The sequence below is a fragment of the Ammospiza caudacuta genome, chromosome 38 (assembly GCF_027887145.1).
Source record: "Ammospiza caudacuta isolate bAmmCau1 chromosome 38, bAmmCau1.pri, whole genome shotgun sequence".
Classification (NCBI taxonomy): Eukaryota; Metazoa; Chordata; class Aves; order Passeriformes; family Passerellidae; genus Ammospiza; species Ammospiza caudacuta.
Window position 1 is genome coordinate 243,491 of NC_080630.1, and position 20,670 is coordinate 264,160.

Here is a 20,670-nt window from a genome sequence, read left to right on the forward strand (position 1 = left end):
CCAAGTGTCCCCACCCTTCCCAAGGTCCCCAATGTCCTCAACTGTCCCCAATGTCTTCAACCTCCCCGATGTCCCAATGTCCCTTCATTGTCCCCAACGTCCCTTCAACGTCCCCGATGTCCCCAAATGCCCCCAAGTGTCTCCAATGTCCCGTCAATGTCCCCAACGTCCCCAAATGTCCCCGCGGTGTCCCCAGTGTCCTCACCCGCTGTCCCCCGTGTCCAGCTCCAGCCGCCGCCTCTTGGTCCCCGGCCCCGTCCCCTCCCCCGGGCGCTTGGGGTGTCCCCAAGGTGTCCCCAAGGCGTCCCCGGGGCCGTTGGGGGCGGTGACACCCTGACGGTGGCCCTGAGAGATGTCCCCAAGCTGCTGGTGGCCTTGGCTGATGTCCCCAAGGTGGTGGCCTTGAGAGATGTCCCCAAGGTGGTGGTGGCCTTGGTCCGTGTCCCCAGGGTGATGGTGGCCTTGGCTGATGTCCCCAGGGTGGTGGCCCTGCGCGTTCCTGACGTGGTGGTGGCCCTGGGACACGTCCCCAGGGTGGTGGCTTTGACCAATGTCCCCAAGGTGGTGGCTTTGACCAATGTCCCCAAGCTGGTGGCCATGCCTGATGTCCCCAGGGTGGTGGCCTTGGACATTTCCAAGGTGGTGGCTTTGACCGATGTCCCCAAGCTGGTGGCTCTTGGTGACATCTCCAAGGTGCTGTCCCTGCCGGATGTCCCCGAGCTGGTGGCTCTCTGTGATGTCCCCGAGGTGGTGGCTTCCACCAATGTCCCCAAGGTGGTGGCCTTGACCGACGTCCCCAGGTTGGTGTCCCTGCCTGATGTCCCCAACGTGGTGGCCTTGACCGATGTCCCCAAGCCGCTGTCCCTGCCAGGCTCCGTTGGTGGCATCCACGTCCCCATTGGTGGTGGCACTGTCCCCATTGGTGACATCCATGTCCCCGTTGGTGGCACTGTCCCCATTGGTGGTGGCACTGTCCCCGTTGGTGACATCCATGTCCCCGTTGGTGTCCCCGTTGGTGTCCCCGGTGACGCCGCGCAGCACAAACTCCACGATGTCGGGTGGCAGCCCCTCGGCGCTGGGCGGCACCGGCGGTGGTGGCCCTGTCCCCGCTGTCCCCACCGTCCCCGCTGTCCCCACCGTCCCCCGGGTGCCATCGTCGGCCCCGTCCAGCTGCTGGATGCGGGGACACGGGGACACCACGGGGGACACCAGAGGGGACACCAGAGGGGACACCAGAGGGGACACCACAGGGGACAGGGGGGACACCAGGGGGGACACCAGAGGGGACAGGGCCACCCCCGGGGCCACCACGGCGCGGGCGTAGCCGAAGTATCGTCCCCGCGGTGGCGCCGGTGGCCCTGTCCCCAGGGCGGGGGGGGCGTCGTCATCGTCCTCGCTGGTGTCACCGCGAGGGGACAGCGACACGGGGGGGCGGCACCTGCGGGTGACAGCGACGGTGACAATGAGGGGGCGGCGTTGCCATTGTCCTCGCTGGTGTCACCGCGAGGGGACAATGGACGAGAGGGGGTGGCACCTGCGGGACAATGAGGGGGTGGCAGGTGACAATGAGCGCCAGGGGGTGACAACGACCAGGGAGGTGACAGTGAGGGGGTGGCAGTGACAGTGAGGGGGTGGCAGGTGACATTGAGGGGGTGGCAGGTGACATTGAGGGGGTGGCAGGTGACAATGAGCTCCAAGAGGTGACAATGACCAGGGAGGTGACAGTGAGGGGTGGCAGGTGACATTGAGGGGGTGGCAGGTGACAATGAGCTCCAGGGGGTGACAACGGTCCTGGAGGTGACAATGAGAGGTGGCAGGGGACAATGGCCAAGGGGGGTGGCACCTGCGGGTGACAATGACAGTGACAGTGACAGTGACAGTGACAATGAGGGGGTGGCATTGTCATCGTCCTCGGTGGTGTCACCGCGAGGGGACAGCGACACGGGGGGGTGGCACCTGCGGGTGACAGTGACGGTGACAATGAGAGAGTGGCAGGTGACAAGAAGCTCCAGGAGGTGACAATGACCAGGGAGGTGACAATGAGGGGTGGCAGGTGACAATGGGGGGGTGGTGGCCTCGGGGTGACAGCGGTCGTGGAGGTGACAATGGCCTCAAAGGGTGACAATGGCCTTGGAGGTGACATTGTCCCTTTGGGTGACACCAAGCCCAGAGGTGACAATGACATCGGGAGAGGTGACACCGACCCCCAGGGGCAGGTGACAACGTGACAATGGCCCAGAGGGTGACAACGACATCAAGAGAGGTCACACTGTCCCCAGGGGGAGGTGACACGGTGACACGGTGACAATGTGACACAGTGACAGTGTGACAGGGTGACACGGTGACAGTGTGACACAGTGACACAGTGACAATGTGACACGGTGACAGTGTGACAATGTGACATGGTGACAGGATGACAGTGTGACACGGTGACACGGTGACACAGTGACACGGTGACACGGTGACACGGTGACAGGGTGACAGGGTGACACGGTGACAGTGTGACACGGTGACAATGTGACACAGTGACAGTGTGACATGGTGACAGTGTGACACGGTGACAGGGTGACAGTGTGACAGGGTGACACAGTGACAGTGTGACACGGTGACACGGTGACAGGGTGACACGGTGACAGGGTGACAGTGTGACAGGGTGACAGTGTGACAGTGTGACAGGGTGACACGGTGACAGGGTGACAGGGTGACAGGGTGACAGGGTGACAGTGTGACACGGTGACAGGGTGACAGTGTGACAGGGTGACAGTGTGACAGTGTGACAGGGTGACACGGTGACAGCGTGACACAGTGACACAGTGACAATGTGACATGGTGACAGTGTGACAATGTGACATGGTGACAGGGTGACACGGTGACAGTGTGACACGGTGACAATGTGACACAGTGACAGTGTGACACGGTGACAGTGTGACACGGTGACAGGGTGACAGTGTGACAGGGTGACACGGTGACAGGGTGACACTGACCTGGGCGTGGCCTCCAGCGCCGCCCTCTGTCCCCACAGCCGCGGTGGCCCCGGGGGCGACGTCGGTGACAACGGCGGTGCCACGCCCCCGCTGGGTGACGTCACCGGGTCAGGTGACAACGCCACGCCCCCGTTGGGTGACGTCACCGGGTCAGGTGACAGCGACACCGCCCCGTTTGGTGACGTCATCGCGCCGGGGGACGGCGATGGCCGCGGGAGTGGCATCGACCTGCGGGTGACAATGACACCGGGGGTGACGTCATCCTGGAGGTGACAGCGAGAGTGACACCGAGGGTGACATCGCGTGACAACGACACCGAGGGTGCCAAGGACACTGAGGCGACAGGGACACCGAGAGTGACATCGCCCTGCGGGTGCCACCACCCCTGAGGTGACGCTGCCCTGGGAGGTGACACTGGGGTGGCCCTGTCCCCGTGAGGTGACAACAGGAGGTGACACTGGGCAGTGACACTGTCCCATTGGGTGACACTGGTGATAGCCCCGTCCCCATTGGGTGACACTGTGAGGTGACACTGCCACACTGTGAGGTGACACTGGTGATGGCCCTGTCCCATTGGGTGACACTGGGTGACACTGGGAGGTGACACTGGGAGGTGGCACTGTCACCCTGTGAGGTGACACCGGGGGGTGGTGGCCTGCTTGGTGGCCCTTGGTGGCGCTCACCTGGCTGGCGGCGTCCCCGTCCCTGCGGGCGCCACCGGTGCCACCTCGGGCGTCCCCTGCGCGGCGGCTTGGTGGCCCCGGCGGGTGGCCCCGGCTGGGGACAGCGCCCGGCGCGGCCACCGCGGCCTTGGGGACACCTCGGCGTCCCCCGCGCTGGGGATGTGACGCGACACGGCCGGGGCCACGCCTGGGGACAGCCAGGGGACGCCGGCGTCACCGCCGCGTCCCCCGGTGTCCCCCGGTGTCCCCAATGTCCCCATTGTCCCCCTCAACGCCCTCCCAACGTCCCCAAGCGTCCCCTCGATGTCCCCGATCTCTCCAATGTCCCCTCGGTGTCACCAGCGTCCCCACCGTGTCCCCCAGTGTCCCCTTGATGTCCCCGATCCCTCCAAGTCTCCCCAATGTCCCCTCAATGTCCCAAATGTCCCCAATGTCCCCTTGATGTCCCCAACGCCATCAATGTCCCCAGTGTCCCCCCAGTGTCCCCAAAATGTCCCCGATCTCTCCAATGTCCCCAAAATGTCCCCAATGTCCTCCCAACGTCCTCGAGCTCCTCAATGTCCCCTCGATGTCCCCTCGATGTCCCCTCGATGTCCCCTCGATGTCCCCAATCTTCTCAATGTCCCAAACCCCCAAACCCCCCCAATGTCCCCCCACTGTCCCCAATGTCCCCAACGTCCCCAATGTCCCCAACGTCCCCATTGTCCCCAACCCCCCCACTGTCCCCACTGTCCCCACCCCCCTCAATGTCCCCCCCGCTGTCACTCACCCGGGGGGGGGAGGGGCCGTCCGGAGCTGCCCGGGGGGGGCCGGCGGGGGGGGGACACCCCCGGGGGGGGGAGGGGCCGCCCCCCGTTGGGGACATTGGGGACATTGGGGGCGTCCCCTCCCCCCCCCGCGCCGTCCCCTCCCCCCGGGCTGGAACCTGTGGGGGGGGGGAGGGGCAGAAAATGAGGGGGGGGAGGGGCAGAAATGGGGGGGAGGGGCAGAAATGAGAGGGGGAGGGGCAGAAATGGGGGGGGAGGGGCAGAAAATGAGGGGGGGGGAGGGGCAGAAATGAGGGGGGGAGGGGTAAAAAAAAAGTGTTAATTTGGGGAGGGGTCTCGGGGTTAATTAGGGATAATTAGGGTTAATTTGGGGAGGGGTCTCAGGGTTAATTAGGGATATTTCGGGTTAATTTGGGGAAGGATCTCAGTGATTTTGGCGTGAATTTGTGGAGGGGTCTCAGGGTTAATTAGCGTTAATTAGCATTAATTAGCATTAATTAGTGCCCATACCGGGGCTCACGTGGGCGATGGTCCGGTTGTGCTTGGGGGGGGGGGGGGGGGGGGGAATTTGGGGAGGGGTCCCAGGGTTAATTAGGGATAATTAGGATTAATTTGGGGAGGGGTCCCAGGGTTAATTAGGGATAATTAGGATTAATTTGGGGAGGGGTCCCAGGGTTAATTTGGGGAGGGGTTTCACAGTTAATGATGGTAAATTAGGGGTTAATTAGAGGTTAATTAGGGGTTAATTAGCACTAATTATCCCCCCCTGTACCGGGGCTCCCATGGGTGATGGTCCAGTTGTGCTCGGGGGGAATTTGGGGAGGGGTCTCAGGGTTAATTAGGGTTAATTTGGGGAGGGGTCCCAGGGTTAATTTGGGGAGGGGTTTCACAGTTAATGACGGTAAAGTAGGGGTTAATTAGAGGTTAATTAAAGGTTAATTAGCACTAATTATCGCCCGTACCGGGGCTCCCGTGGGCGATGGTCCGGTTGTGCTCGGGGGGGATTTGGGGAGGGGTCCCGGCCCCGCCCCCCGCCGGCCCCGGGGGCTGCTCCAGGATCCGGCAGCGATACCAACAGCGGCGGCGCGCGTCACGCGTGCTCCAGTACAGACGCCAGCACCTGGAACCAGTATGGACCAGTATGGACCAGTACGGACCAGTATAGAGTGATATATACCCCTATAGAGACCTATGGACCAGTACAGCCCAGTATAGCCCAGTATAAACCAGTATAACCCAGCAATGGCGGCGCGCGTCACGCGTGCTCCAGTACAGACGCCAGCACCTGGAAACCAGTATGGACCAGTATGGACCAGTACAAACCAGTATGGACCAGTACAAACCAGTACGGACCAATACAAACCAGTATGGACCAGTATAACCCGATATACACCCATAGAAACTGATATAACCCAGTATAAACCAGTCTATCCCAGTGACTCACTGGTATCCCACTGGGAACAGGCACCCCTCCCAGTACAAACCAGTCCAAACCAGTCCAAACCAGTCCCTCCCAGTCCCTCCCAGTACAAACCAGTATAGCCCGGTCACTCACTGGTATCCCACGGGGAACAGGCACCAGTACAAACCAGTATAACCCAATACAAACCAGTCCAAACCAGTCCCTCCCAGTCCCTCCCAGTACAAACCAGTATAGCCCGGTCACTCACTGGTATCCCACGGGGAAGAGCCGCCCCTCGCGCTCCGACAGCTCCGAGAGCGCCCCCAGGCGGTCAATGCGGATGGAGCCTGGAACGGACACCGAAACCACCCAAAATCACCCCAAAATCACCCCAAAAATCACCCCAAATCACCCCAAAAAACACCCAAAATCACCCCAAAAATCACCCCAAAAATCACCCCAAAATCGTCCCAAAATCAGCCAAAAATCACGCCCAAAATCACCCCAAAAATCACCCCAAAAATCACCCCAAAATCGCCCCAAAAATCACCCCAAAATCTCCCCAAAGATCACCCAAAAATCACCCCAAAAATCACCCCAAAATCTCCCCAAAGATCACCCCAAAATCTCCAAAGATCACCCCAAAAATCACCCCAAATCACCCCAAAAATCACCCCAAAATCACCCCAAAAATCACCCCAAATCACTCCAAAAATCACCCTAAAAATCACCCAAAATATCCTCAAAAATCACCCAAAAAATCACCCCAAAATCGCCCCAAAATCAGCCATAAATCACGCCCAAATTCACCCCAAAAATCACCCAAATTCACCCCAAAAATCACCCAAAATCACCCCAAAAATCACCCAAAATCCCCCCAAAAAACCCCAAAATTTCAACTCCCCCCCCTAAAACCACCCCAAAAAATCCCCAAAAATCCCAAACCCCAGAAAAATCCCACAAAACACCCCAAAATCCCCCCCCAAAAAACCCCAAACCCCCCCAAAATTCCCCAAATTCGGGGTCCCCCCCCCCTTTCTCACCGATCATGACGTTGACGGCCTCGGGCTCGAGCCCCCCCAGGAATTTCCTCTTGAGGCTGATCCCCCCGAAATCCACCAGGACGCGGCGCAGCACCGCGAAACCGCCGTCACGCACCAGCTCCTGAAATAAAAATAAAATAATATTTAACCCCAAAAATACCGAAATCCTGTAAAAACGACAGAAACTCCCATCAGGCAGCAGCTCCTGCAAAAAAACCCCAAAAATCTAAACCCAAAAAACCCCCCAAAATTCAGCCCCGAAATCCAGCAGGACGCGGCGCAGCACCGCGAAACCGCCGTCACGCACCGGCTCCTGGGCCAAAAATATAAAGATTTAACCCAAAAATATCAAAATTCTATAAAACACCCCCCCCCCCCCCAAATCCCCTCGGGGCGCCCCCAGACTCACATCCCTGCCCGTGGCGCTGGCAGAACACTCTCATGTCCCTGAGCAAGGGACACCCCAACACCCCCTGTAAGCCCCCAAAACCCCCCAAATCCCACCCAGGATCCCCCAAATCCCCTCAGGACGCCCCAAATCCCCTGAGGACACCCCCAGACTCACGTCCCCGGCCAGCAGGCGGCCGTGGCGCTGGCAGAACACTCTCTTGTCCCTGAGGAAGGCGGCCTGGCAGCGCCGGGCGCACATGAAGTGATAGTTGGCGGCGCACGCGGCCAAGCAGCAGCCGACGGTGGCACCGGGGCGGCCGCAGTGCTCGCAGCGCTGGGGCAGGGAGGAGAGCACGGTGAGACCCCCCAAAGGTGCTGGGAGAACCCCCAAAAGGGGATGGGAGAACCCAAAATCTCCTCATGGATCCCCCAAAATTGGTCTCTGTGGGGGAGTCTATGGGTAGACCTGGTGTCTCCCCAAACAATACAAGTCTATGGGTAGACCTGGTGTTTTCCATCTCAATACAAGTCTATGGGTAGACCTGGTGTCTCCCCAAACAATACAAGCCTATGGGTAGACCTGGTGTCTCCCACCCCAATACAAGTCTATGGGTAGACCTGGTGTCTCCTGTTCCCAATACAAGTCTATGGGTAGACCTGGTGTCTCCTGTTCCCAATACAAGCCTATGGGTAGACCTGGTGTCTCCCACCCCAATACAAGTCTATGGGTAGACCTGGTGTCTCCTGTTCCCAATACAAGTCTATGGGTAGACCTGGTGTCTGCACTCCCAATACAAGTCTATGGGTAGACCTGGTGTCTCCCACCCCAATACAAGTCTATGGGTAGACCTGGTGTCTGCACTCTCAATACAAGTCTATGGGTAGACCTGGTGTCTGCACTCCCAATACAAGTCTATGGGTAGACCTGGTGTCTCCTGTTCCCAATACAAGTCTATGGGTAGACCTGGTGTCTCCTGTTCCCAATACAAGTCTATGGGTAGACCTGGTGTCTCATGTCCCAATACAAGTCTATGGGTAGACCTGGTGTCTCCCACCCCAATACAAGTCTATGGGTAGACCTGGTGTCTGCACTCTCAATACAAGTCTATGGGTAGACCTGGTGTCTCATGTCCCAATACAAGTCTATGGGTAGACCTGGTGTCCGCACTCCCAATACAAGTCTATGGGTAGACCTGGTGTCTGCACTCCCAATACAAGTCTATGGGTAGACCTGGTGTCTCATGTCCCAATACAAGTCTATGGGTAGACCTGGTGTCTCCCATCTCAATACAAGTCTATGGGTAGACCTGGTGTCTCATGTCCCAATACAAGTCTATGGGTAGACCTGGTGTCTCCCACCCCAATACAAGTCTATGGGTAGACCTGGTGTCTCCCACCCCAATACAAGTCTATGGGTAGACCTGGTGTCTGCACTCCCAATACAAGTCTATGGGTAGACCTGGTGTCTCCTGTTCCCAATACAAGTCTATGGGTAGACCTGGTGTCTCCCACCCCAATACAAGTCTATGGGTAGACCTGGTGTCTCATGTCCCAATACAAGTCTATGGGTAGACCTGGTGTCCGCACTCCCAATACAAGTCTATGGGTAGACCTGGTGTCTGCACTCCCAATACAAGTCTATGGGTAGACCTGGTGTCTGCACTCCCAATACAAGTCTATGGGTAGACCTGGTGTCTGCACTCCCAATACAAGTCTATGGGTAGACCTGGTGTCTCCTGTTCCCAATACAAGTCTATGGGTAGACCTGGTGTCTCCTGTTCCCAATACAAGTCTATGGGTAGACCTGGTGTCTGCACTCCCAATACAAGTCTATGGGTAGACCTGGTGTCTCCCACCCCAATACAAGTCTATGGGTAGACCTGGTGTCTGCACTCTCAATACAAGTCTATGGGTAGACCTGGTGTCTCATGTCCCAATACAAGTCTATGGGTAGACCTGGTGTCCGCACTCCCAATACAAGTCTATGGGTAGACCTGGTGTCTGCACTCCCAATACAAGTCTATGGGTAGACCTGGTGTCTCATGTCCCAATACAAGTCTATGGGTAGACCTGGTGTCTCCCATCTCAATACAAGTCTATGGGTAGACCTGGTGTCTCATGTCCCAATACAAGTCTATGGGTAGACCTGGTGTCTCCCACCCCAATACAAGTCTATGGGTAGACCTGGTGTCTCCCATCCCCATAGCACTCTATGGGTAGACCTGGTGTCCCTTCAGGATCCCCCAAAGTCTTCCTCTGGGATCCCCAATTTTCCCCCCAAATCCCCCCTGGGACCCCTCCCACCACCCCAAATTCTCCCCAAGACCCCACAAATCCCACTGGGACCCCTCCCAAGGACCCCAAATTTCCCCCAGGACTCCCAAATCCCCCCTGAGACCCCTCCCCACCATCTGGCGGCCCCTGGCCAGTGGTGTGCACGTTCTGGAGAGTCCTGAACCCCCCCAAATCCCCCCAAAAATTAATCCCAAAATCCCCCCAAAACCCCAAAACCACCCCCAAAAACCCCAGAATTTCCCAAAAAACACCAAAATTTCCCAAATTCTCCCCCAAAGCCCCGCACCATCTGCCGTCCCTGGGCCACGGCGGCGTGCACGTTCTGGAGAGTCCTGAACCCCCAAAATCCCCCGAGAAACCCCAAAATTACCCCAAAAAATTCCCAAAAAACCCCCAAAATTCCCAAAATTTCCCAAGAAAACCCCCAGAATTTCCCAAATTCTCCCCCAGAGCCCCGCACCATCTGCCGTCCCCGGGCCACGGCGGCGTGCACGTTCCGGAGAGTTCCGTCGCCCTCCTCGAAGACCTCGGCCGACCACAGGGCGCAGTTGACGTGGGTCCACTCGTTCTGCCCCATGTACAGCAGGCGCCCCTCGTCCTGCGGGACCCCTCCCCAAATTACAAAAGGGTACAAAGACCCCTCCCCAAAACAACCCCATGAAAATCCCCCAAAAAATGTCCAAAAAATGAAAAAAATTGGAATTTTTGGCATTGAAATGGGCTGGAATGAGCCAAATTTGGACTTTTTTTCCCCCAAAACTCCTCCTCATCCTGTGGGACCCCTCCCCAAATTAGGGACCACACCAGGGACCCCTCCCCAAAACAACCCCATGAAAATCCCCCAAAAAATGTCCAAAAAATGAAAAAAATTGGAATTTTTTGTATTGAAATGGGCTGGAATGAGCTAAATTTGGACTTTTTTCCCCCAAAAACTCCTCCTCATCCTGTGGGACCCCTCCCCAAATTAGGGACCGCACCAGGGACCCCTCCAGCAAAAAAACCCTACGAAAATCATCCAAAAACGCCAAAAATGGGAAAAAACCCCCAAAATTTTGGCACTAGAAGGGGCTAAAATGATGAAAGTTTGGATGTTTTGCCCCAGAAAAGCTCCTAAAGACTGCCCCCATCCTGTGGGACCCCTCCCCAAATTAGGGACCGCACCAGGGACCCCCTCGCCCAAAAAAAATCCCTCTGAAAATCCCCCAAAAAGCACTCAAAAAACAAAAAAACCCCAAATTTCTGACACTACAATGGGTCGGAACGATCCGAAATTGAGGGTTTTGCCCCAGAATATTTTCTGGAGATCCCCCTTGTCCTGTGGGACCCCTCCCCGAATAGGGGGAGCCCCGAATCCCCCCCGTGCCCCCGCCCCGCTCACCTGCGCAGGTGCGTCCCCGCTCTGCAGGCACAGCGTGCACTGACGCTCGTCGGCCCCGCCCCCTCCGGCCGCCGGCGGCACCGCTGGCTCCGCCCCCTCCTCGCCTGGGCGGGGAAAGGGGCGGGGTCAGCGCGGGCCACGCCCACATGGCGACAGCTGAGCTCAGAGTGGGCGTGGCTTGCTCAGGTGAGCTCAGAGTGGGCGTGGCTTGGCCAAGTGTGCACGTGGGTGGGCGTGGCTTGCTCAGGTGAGCTCAGACTGGGCGTGGCTTGGCCGGATGTGCACGGGGTGGGCGTGGCTTGCACAGGTAAGCTCAGAGTGGGCGTGGCTTGCACAGGTGAACTCAGAGCGGGCGTGGCTTAACCAGGTGTGGCCAGGTGAGCTCAGAGTAGGCGTGGCTTAACCAAGTGAGCTCAGAGTGGGCGTAGCTTGCTCAGTGAGCTCAGAGTGGGCGTGGCTTAACCAAGTGAGCTCAGAGTGGGTGTGACTTGCACAGGTACGCACAGAGTGGGCGTGGCTTGCACAGGTACGCTCAGAGTGGGTGTGGCTTGGCCCAGGTGTTCACAAGTGAGCTCCGAGTGGGCGTGGCTTGCTCAGATGTGCTCAGAGTGGGTGTGGCCTCACCAGGAGAGCTCAGAGTGGGCGTGGCTTAGCACCGGCAAGCCGAAAGTGGGCGTGGCTTAACCAGGTAAACTCAGGGTGGGTGTGGCTTGGCCAGGTATGCACAGAGTGGGCGTGGCCTCACCAGGTGCTCACACGTGAGCTCAAAGTGGGTGTGGCTTAGATCCAAAGTGGGCGTGGCTTAGATCCAAAGTGGGCATGGCTCCCCAGGTGTTACGGGGCCGCCAAGTCTCACCTGTGTGGGTGTGGCTAGAAGTGGGCGTGGCCTCACTCACCTGAGAGGGGCGGGGCCGGCTCCAGGCGCCACCGGGCGTAGGTGTGGTCACTGGAGGGCGGCTCCACCGGGAGGGGCGGGGCCCCGCTGGGAAAGGGGCGGGGTCAGAACCCCCCAAAATCACACCCGGGACCCCCCAAAATCCCCCCCAAACACACCTGGGACCCCCTAAAATCCCACCTAAATACACCTGGGACCCCCCAAAATCCACCAGAGACCCCCAAATCCCACCCAAATCCACCTGGGACCCCCCCAAAATCCACCTGGGACCCCCCAAAATCCACCTGGGACCCCCAAATCCCACCCAGGATCCCCCAAAATCCACCAGACCCCCAAATCCCACCCAAATCCACCTGGGACCCCCCAATGTTCACCTGGGGCACCCCAAATCCACCTGGGACGCCCCCAAAATCCACTGGGGACCCCCGCAAGCCCCTCCCCCCCCCCCATCCCCCCCCCCCGACTCACTTGGGGCTCTCGGGGGGGCTCCAAATTTTGGGGTCCCGGGCGTCGAACCAGGGAAAGGCCCCGCCCATCAGCTGGGGGGGGGGATGGGGGAGGGGGCGGATGTGAGGGCTGGGCCGCCCCTCCCCCACCCCAAATCCAAAAAAAATCCCCTCCCCAAAACTCCAAAATTCCCCTCCCCCACCCCATTTTTGGAGGCTCCACCCCCTTTTCAAGCCCCTCCCCCACCCCCTTTAGGCCACACCCACTTCGCTTTCAAGGCACCTCCCCCCACCTTTAGACCCCTCCTCCAAAATTTAATCCACTCCCACATTTTAAGCCCCGCCCACTCCCAATTTTAGGCCACTCCCCCTCCATTTTTAGCCCCCTCCCCAATTTTAAGCCCCTCCCACTCCCAATCTCAGGCCACTCCCCCTCCATATTTAGACCTCTCCCCATTTAAGCCCCTCCCTCTCCCCAATTTTAAGCCCCTCCCCCTCCCAATTTTAGGCCACTCCCACTCTATATTTAGACCCCCCCCCATTTAAGCCTCTGCCCCTCCCTATTTTGGGCCCCTCCCACTCCCAATTTTAGGCCACTCCCCCTCCATATTTAGACCTCTCCCCAACTTTAAGCCCCTCCCCTCCCCATTTTTAAGCCCCTCCCCCACCTTCAGGAACAGCTCCCGGGCTCCGTCCAGGCTGGGGGCGGGGCCCGGGCTGGGGGCGGGGCCCGGGCTGGGGGCGGGGCTTGCGGAGCCCCTCCCCCCCCTGAGCAGCACGGCGGCCACGTCCTGAGCGAAATCCTGCTGGGGGAGGGGCACCGTGGGACCCCAGACCCAATTTAAAGTTGGGGGGACCCCACCCCGAATCTCCCCAAATTTTGGGAAATTTTCCCTCAAATTCGTGCTTAAATCCCCCCAAATTTTTGGAATTCTTCGAGGCGCCTCCGGGTTTTTCAACAATCGCTTTCCCAAATTTTTTCTCAAATTTCCTAAAATTTCACTGGGAATTTCCCCTGATTTTTTCAGGACGTTTTCCCAAAAGTTTTTTTATTTTCTCCAGAATTTTTCTGGATTTTCCCCATAGTTTTTTAAAACATTCCCCGGTTTTTCTGGATTTTCACCCAAATGTTTTTTTGTTTTTCCTCAATTTCTTTAACTATTCCCCAATTTTTTCTGGGTTCTTTCCTCAATATTTTTCAATCGTTCCCCAGATTTTTCTGGATTTTTACCCATTGTCTTTAATCATTTCCAAAATATTTCCAGACTTCTTCCCCAATTTTTATAAATTTTTTTGCACGTTTTCCCCATTTTTCCATAACCATTGTGCAATTTCTCCTGGAATTTCACCCAATTTCTTAAAATCCACTTCATAAATCATTCTGGATTTTCCGCAAATAGTAAAAAAATATTTTTGCGCCAAATTTTTTGCGGATTTTTTCTCGATTTCCCCCCAAATTTTCTGTGATTTCCCCCCAGATTTTTTCCAGAACTTTCCTCCCCCCCCCCCCCCCCCGGATGTTTTGGGAGTTCCCTCACCAGCGACGCGTAGGCTCCGCCCTCCAGCAGGTGATTGACAGCTCGGAGGTCGCAGGGCCCCGGGTGAGCCTTGGGACCCCCGGGGGGGCACTGGGGGGGGGAGGGGACAGGTGAGACCCCCAGGCGTGGCCACGCCCCCCGAGCCACGCCCACAGCGGTGTGACATCATCAATTCGGGTGTGGACACACCCACAGCGCTGTAGGCGGCCACACCCACCCCATGCGTGGCCACGCCCACTTAGATGCGCCCAGCCCCGCACACATGTGGCCACGCCCACCCAGCTGTGGCCACACCCACCGCAGGTGTAGCCACACCCACTCCAGGTGTGATTGCACGTGTCCAGACGTGACCACGCCCACCCAGTGTGGCCACGCCCACTCCAGCCAGCACAACATAGCTTTAGGTGTGGCCACACCCATTTAAAGTGTGGCCACGCCCACCACAGATGTGACCACGCCCCCACAAGTGACCCCCATGTGACCACACCCTTTCCTAAACTGACCACACCCACAGAAATGTGGCCACACCCACCACGAGCATAACCACGCCCTCTCCAATATGGCCTCACCTCCTTCTAGCGTGACCACGCCCACATGGCTGTAGCCACACCCACCTTAGCTATGACCACGCCCTTTAGTTGCGCTTGGCCCCACCCCTAAGTTTGACCGCTGCCCCTTTAGGTGCAACCACGCCCACCCCGGTGTGACCACGCCCCTTTAGGTGTAACCACGCCCCCCCAGGTGTAACCACACCCACCCAGGTGTAACCACATCCCTTTAGGTGCAACCACGCCCACGCAGGTGTGACCACGCCCACCCAGGTATAACCACGCCCCTTTAGGTGTAACCATGCCCCTTTAGGTATAACCACGCCCACCCAGGTGTGACCACGCCCCTTTAGGTGTAACCACGCCCCCGGTGTAACCACGCCCCCCAGGTATAACCACGCCCACCCAGGTGTGACCACGCCCCCTTTACCTGTGTGCAGCCAATCAGGGCGGGGCCGTGGGCGGAGCTCAGCAGCGCCCCCAGCACCTCCTGCAGGGCGGGGCCTGGCACACCTGGGGGCGGGGCCAGAGCGAGAGGGGTGGGGTCAGAAAAGGGGGCGGGGCCAAAGGAGGGGGGGCGGGGCCAGAGCTCCACTTTGGGGGGGATTTTGGCGCTTTGGGGGCGACTTTTGGGGGCTTTTGGGGGAATTTTGGGAGCTCCTGGTGCGAATCTCGGGGTCCTCAAAGCAGATTTTAGGTCCTGACGGAATTTTGAGGTCCCTGCTCTGAATTTCGGGGTTCCCAGGGGGATTTTGGGGGGCCCCGGTGTGAATTTCAAGGATCCTGAAGGAATTTTTGGGGTTCCTGAAGGAATTTTTTGGGGTCCAAAAATTTTTTTGGGGGGGCTCCTGGTGTGAATTTTGGGGTTCCCAGGTGGATTTTTGGCCTCTAAGAGAAATTTTGGGGTTCCTGGTGTGAATTTCGGGGTTCTGAGGGCAATTTTGGGGTTCCTGGTGTGAATTTTGGGGTTCCTTAGAGGATTTTTTTGGGGTTCCTGGTGTGAATTTTATCGTTTTTTAAAGGGTTCAGGGGTTCCCAAAGGGATCTTGGGGGGTTCTGAAGGAATTTTGGGGGTCCCAAAAGGAATTTTGGGGTTCCCAAAGCGATTTTGGGGGTTCCCAAGGAGATTTTGGGGTTCCCAAAGGGATTTGGGGGGGTTCTGAGTGAATTTTGTGTTTCCCAAAGGGATTTTTGGGGTTCACAGTCTCAATTTTGTCATTCCTGGGGGAATTTTGGGGGGTCCTGAAGGGATTTTGGGGTTCCCAAAAAGATTTTTGGGGTTCCCAAGGAGATTTTTGCGGTTCCCAAAGGGATTTTGGGGGGTCCTGAAGGGATTTTGGGGTTCCCGACCCCCCAAATTTCGGGGTGCCCCCCCCCCCCCCCTCACCTGGGGCTCTGTGGCTGCAGGTGCAGCCCTGGGGGGGCTCCTGCCCCTCCCCCCCCTCCTGAGGCTCCTCCTCCCCCCGGGGGGGGCTCTGCCCCTCCCCCACCCCTGGGAAAAAAAGGAGGAAGGGTCAGAACCCCGAAAACCCCAAAATTCCACCCCGAAACATTCCCAAATGCACCCCAAAAAAACCCAAAAAAAACAAAAAAAACCCAAACCCTGAACAAAACAAAAATCCCAATTTGAACCCGAAGCCCCGCAACTTCATCCCAAAAAAAAAACCCCAAATTTTACCCAAAAATTCCTTCACTTCAACCAAGATCCCCAAATTTCACCCCAAAATCCCAAACCTCACCCAAAATTCTCAAATGGCCCAAAAACCCCCCCAAACCTCCCAAAGAACGCAAATAGCCCCAAAATCGCCCCAAATCCCCCCAAAATCGCCCCAAATTCCCCCAAACCCTCCAAAATCTGCCTCAAATCCCCCCCCCAAAGCCCCCAAAACCTCCTCAAATCCCAAAAATCCTCCCAAAATCCCCCAAAATCTCCCAAAATCCTCCCAAAATCCCCCCAAAATCCACCCAAAATCCTCCCAAAACCCCCCAAAACCCCCTAAAATCCCCCAAAATCCTCCCAAAACCCCCCAAAATCCTCCCAAAATCCACGCCCAGCCCTCCCCGAGCTTTTAAGGATCCCTCCCCAAATCCCTCAAATCCCCCAAATTCCCCCCAAATCCCCCAAATTCCTCCCAAATCCCCCCAAATCGCCCCAAAATTCCCCAAATTCCCTCCAAATCCCCAAAATTCCCTCAAAATCCGCCCCAAATCCCCCCAAATTCCCCAAATCCCCCCAAAATCCACCTCAAATCCCCCCCAAATCGCCCAAAATCCCCCCCAAACTTGACAAAATCCCCCCCAAACCCCCCAAATTTGGCAAAATCCCCCCCCAAACCCCCCCTTTGATCCCCTCCCCCCTCACCTGGCCCGGGGGGGGGGCAGAGCCCACAGGGGGGGTCCCGCCCCTCCCCCCCCTCGGGGGTCCCGCAGCTCCGGCAGCCCCAGCACACCTGGAGAGCCCGAAAACACCCGGAGTTACCCCAAAATCGCCCCAAAATCACCCCAAAATTAACCCAAAATCACCCCAAAACCGCCCCAAAATTACCCCCAAAATCGTCCCAAAATTATTCCAAAACTACCCCAAAGCCACCTCAAAATTACCCCCAAACCACCCCAAAATGTCCCCAAAATTACCCCAAAATCAGCAATGAGACCTCCCAAAAATCATCCCAAAATTACCCCAGAATCACCCCAAAATTGGCAGTGCAGCCCCCCGCAAAAATTAACCCAAATCCCACCCAAAATTGGCCCAAAATGATCCCAAAATCAGCCCTGAGAGCCCCCCAAAAATTACCCCCACAAGCACCCCAAAACAACCCCAAAATTACCCCAAAATTGGTACTTATACATCCCAAAAATCACCCCAAATTCCACCCAAAATCACCCCCAAATAAACCCCAAATTCCCCCATAACCACCCCAAAATTACCCCCAAATTTACCCCAAAATTGGCATTAAGACCCCCCCCAAAATTAACCCAACTCCCACCCAAAATCACCCCAAAAATCCACCAAAATAAGCACTGAGAGCCCCCTAAAACCACCCCAGAAGTTACCCCCAAAATTACCCCAAAACCACCTCAAAGTTACCCCAAAATCACCCCAAAATCAGTACTGATACATCCCAAAAATTGCCCCAAATCCCACCCAAAATCACCCCAAAAAAAACCCCAAAATTACCCCAAAACCACCCCAAAATTACCCCCAAAGAAGCCCCAAAATCAATGCTGAGACCCCCAAAAATTACCCCAAAAACCATCCCAAAAAATTACCCCAAACCCAACCCAAAAATAACCCCAAACTCAGCACTGAAATTTCCCAATAATCACCCCAAATATCCCCAAACTCACCCAAAATCTCCTCAAAAAAACCACAAAAATTCCCCCAAAACCATCCCCAAAAAAACCCCAAAATTGGTTCTGAGACTTTCCAAAAATCACCCCAAACCCATCCCCAAAATTACCCCAAAATCAGCACTGAGAACCCCCCAAAAATCACCCCAAAATCATCCCAAAACCACCCCAAAACTATCACAAAAAGACCCCAAATGCCCCTTAAAATCACCACAAAAAAACCCCAAACCCCACCCAAAATCACCCCAAATTTTCCCCCCAAAAAACCCCAAATTTCCCCCAAATTCCCGTCCCCAAAATTCCCAAAAATCCCCCCCAAATTCAAACAAAAAATCCCCCCAATAACCCCCGAACTCCCCGCAAAATCTTTCAAAATCACCCCAAAATCCCTCCCAAAAATCCCGAAAATCCACAAAAATTCCGATTTTCCCCAAATTTCCCGAATTTTCCCGGAATTTTCCCGAATTTTCCCAAAATTTTGGGAATTTTCCCCGTTCCTCACCCACTGCCCGGGCGGGGCTCTGGGCGGGGCCCCGGGCCCGAGGCAGCTCAGGTGGAAACAGCGACGGCAGCGCCGGCACTCCAGGAGGGGCTGCGGGGACAAAAACACCCCAAAAACGCGTCAGGGACGCCCCAAAAATGCCCAAAATCTGTCAGGGACACCCCGGAATTATCTGGGAATCGCCCCAAAAAAATCGGGGATTTTAAATGTTCAGGGAACCCAAAAATCCCCCAAAAATCCTCTAAAGGATCCCGAAAAAAATCCCATTACGAGGGACCCCAAAAATTCATCAGAGGCACCCAAAAATCCCCCCCAAAAAATTCATCAGGGGACCCCAAAAATGCCCCAAATCTGTCAGGGACACCCCGAAATTATCTGGGAATCGCCCCCAAAAAATCGGGGATTTTAAATGTTCGGGGAGCCCAAAATTGCCCCAAAAATGCCCTTGGGGACCCCAAAAATCCCATCAGGGACCCCAGGTGCCCCCGGGGACATTTTTACCCCCCCTGGTGCCCACCCAGGTGTGCCCAGGTGTGTCCAGATGCCCCCAGGTGCATCTGAGATGTGCCCAGGTGTGCCCAGGTGTGTCCAGATACCCCCAGGTGCATCTGAGATGTGCCCAGGTGTGCCCAGGTGTATCTGCGGTGTGCCCAGGTGTGCCCAGGTGTGCCAGCAGCTCTCACCTTGTTGTGGCGCCCCCTCCTGGCGCAGACCCCCCCCAGGTGCCCCCAGGTGTATCTGAGATGTGCCCAGGTGTGCCCAGGTGTATCTGCGATGTGCCCAGGTGTGCCCAGGTGTGCCCAGGTGTATCTGCGATGTGCCCAGGTGTGCCCAGGTGTGCCCAGGTGTATCTGCGATGTGCCCAGGTGTGCCCAGGTGCGCCCAGGTGTATCTGCGGTGTGCCCAGGTGTGCCCAGGTGTGCCCGCAGCTCTCACCTTGTTGTGGCGCCCCCTCCTGGCGCAGACCCCGCAGCTGCGGCAGCGCCGGCAGCTCCAGCCCTCGGCCTGGCCCGGCCCCGGCGCCTCGCCCGCGCCCAGGCAGAAGCTGTGGAAGGGCTGGCAGCACACCTGGCACAGCACCAGCTGCGGGCACAGCGACGGCGACAGGTGAGGGCACAGAAACACCGAAACCCCCACAAAAATCCCCAAAAAAAATCCCCAAAAAATCCCCAAAAATCCCCAAAAAATCCCGTTCAAAACGAGCGAAACCGGCGAGCGGCGCCCCCTGGCGGCCACAGCTGGGACTGCAGCGGGCGAGAGCCGAGAACTTCGGGATTTTCGCGGGGGTTTTTTGGGGGGATTTCGAGGTTTTTTAGGAGTTTTGGGGTTTTTGGTTAATTTTGGTGTTTCCGGTACCTGGTGCTGGCCTTTGCTGGCGCAGAGCAAACACACGAGGGGGGCGGAGACCGGCACCGAGGAGAGGATGCTGAGCCCCCCCATCAGCCACACGTTGTCCAGGGCCGAGTCCTCCTGCGAAAAAACAACCCACAAATTTGGGCTGAAAAACGAAAAACTCGGGCAAAAAACCATAAAATTCGGGGAGAAAACCTCCAAATTTGGGGCAAAAAAACATAAAATTCTGGGAGAAAACCTCAAAATTTGGGACAAAAAACCATAAAATTCTGTGAGAAAACCTCAAAATTTGGGGCAAAAAACCATAAAATTCTGGGAGAAAACCTCCAAAATTTAGGACAAAAACCAAAAAAAATTTGGGTGAAAACCGCAAAAAAAAAAATTGGGGTGAAAATCACAAAATTCAGGGGGGAGACCCACCATAAAATTCTGGGAGAAAACCTCAAAATTTGGGGCAAAAAGCCATAAAATTCTGGAAGAAAACCTCCAAAATTTAGGACAAAACCCAAAAAAAATTTGGGTGATAACCGAAAAAAAAAAGCTTGGGGTGAAAATCACAAAATTCAGGGGGGAGACCCACCATAAAGTTCTGGAAGAAAACCTCAAAATTTGGGGCAAAAAACCATAAAATTCGGGGAGAAAACCCCAAAATTTAGGACAAAAACAAAAAAAATTGGGGTGAAAACCGAAAAAAAAAATTGGGGTGAAAATCACAAAATTCAGGGTGGAAACCCACCATAAAATTCTGGGAGAAAACCTCAAAATTTGGGGCAAAAAGCCATAAAATTCTGGAAGAAAAACCTCCAAAATTTGGGACAAAAACCAAAAAAAATTTGGGTGATAACCGAAAAAAAAAAGCTTGGGGTGAAAATCACAAAATTCAGGGGGGAGACCCACAGAACTTGCAACGAAAACACAAAATTTGGGGTGGGAACTGAAAAACTCAGGGAAAACGCCATCGAAATTGGGGTGAGAAGCTTTTGGGGCGATTTGGGGGATTTTGGGGGGTGGGGGAGGGGCCTCACCTTGAAGTCCACGCGCAGCCGCGTCCCCGCCCCTCCCCCGTCGCCGTTCCGGCCCCTCCTCCCCACCCGT

General features: G+C 56.3%; 1 protein-coding gene across 1 annotated transcript in view; it reads right to left on the reverse strand.

Moving 5' to 3' along the window:
* Nucleotides 1-20,670, reverse strand: part of KMT2B (lysine methyltransferase 2B) — a 43,407-nt gene that overhangs the window by 9,909 nt on the left and 12,828 nt on the right. The window contains 21 exon segments of the mRNA XM_058823102.1: nucleotides 206-1,173; nucleotides 1,279-1,438; nucleotides 1,885-1,956; nucleotides 2,985-3,212; nucleotides 3,668-3,854; nucleotides 5,397-5,554; nucleotides 6,105-6,183; nucleotides 6,880-7,000; nucleotides 7,445-7,603; nucleotides 10,025-10,162; nucleotides 10,943-11,046; nucleotides 11,839-11,924; nucleotides 12,306-12,376; nucleotides 12,952-13,089; nucleotides 13,822-13,911; nucleotides 14,800-14,882; nucleotides 16,732-16,819; nucleotides 18,223-18,312; nucleotides 19,159-19,305; nucleotides 19,579-19,692; nucleotides 20,601-20,655. Of these exon segments, the coding sequence (XP_058679085.1) occupies nucleotides 206-1,173; nucleotides 1,279-1,438; nucleotides 1,885-1,956; nucleotides 2,985-3,212; nucleotides 3,668-3,854; nucleotides 5,397-5,554; nucleotides 6,105-6,183; nucleotides 6,880-7,000; nucleotides 7,445-7,603; nucleotides 10,025-10,162; nucleotides 10,943-11,046; nucleotides 11,839-11,924; nucleotides 12,306-12,376; nucleotides 12,952-13,089; nucleotides 13,822-13,911; nucleotides 14,800-14,882; nucleotides 16,732-16,819; nucleotides 18,223-18,312; nucleotides 19,159-19,305; nucleotides 19,579-19,692; nucleotides 20,601-20,655 (3,336 nt within the window).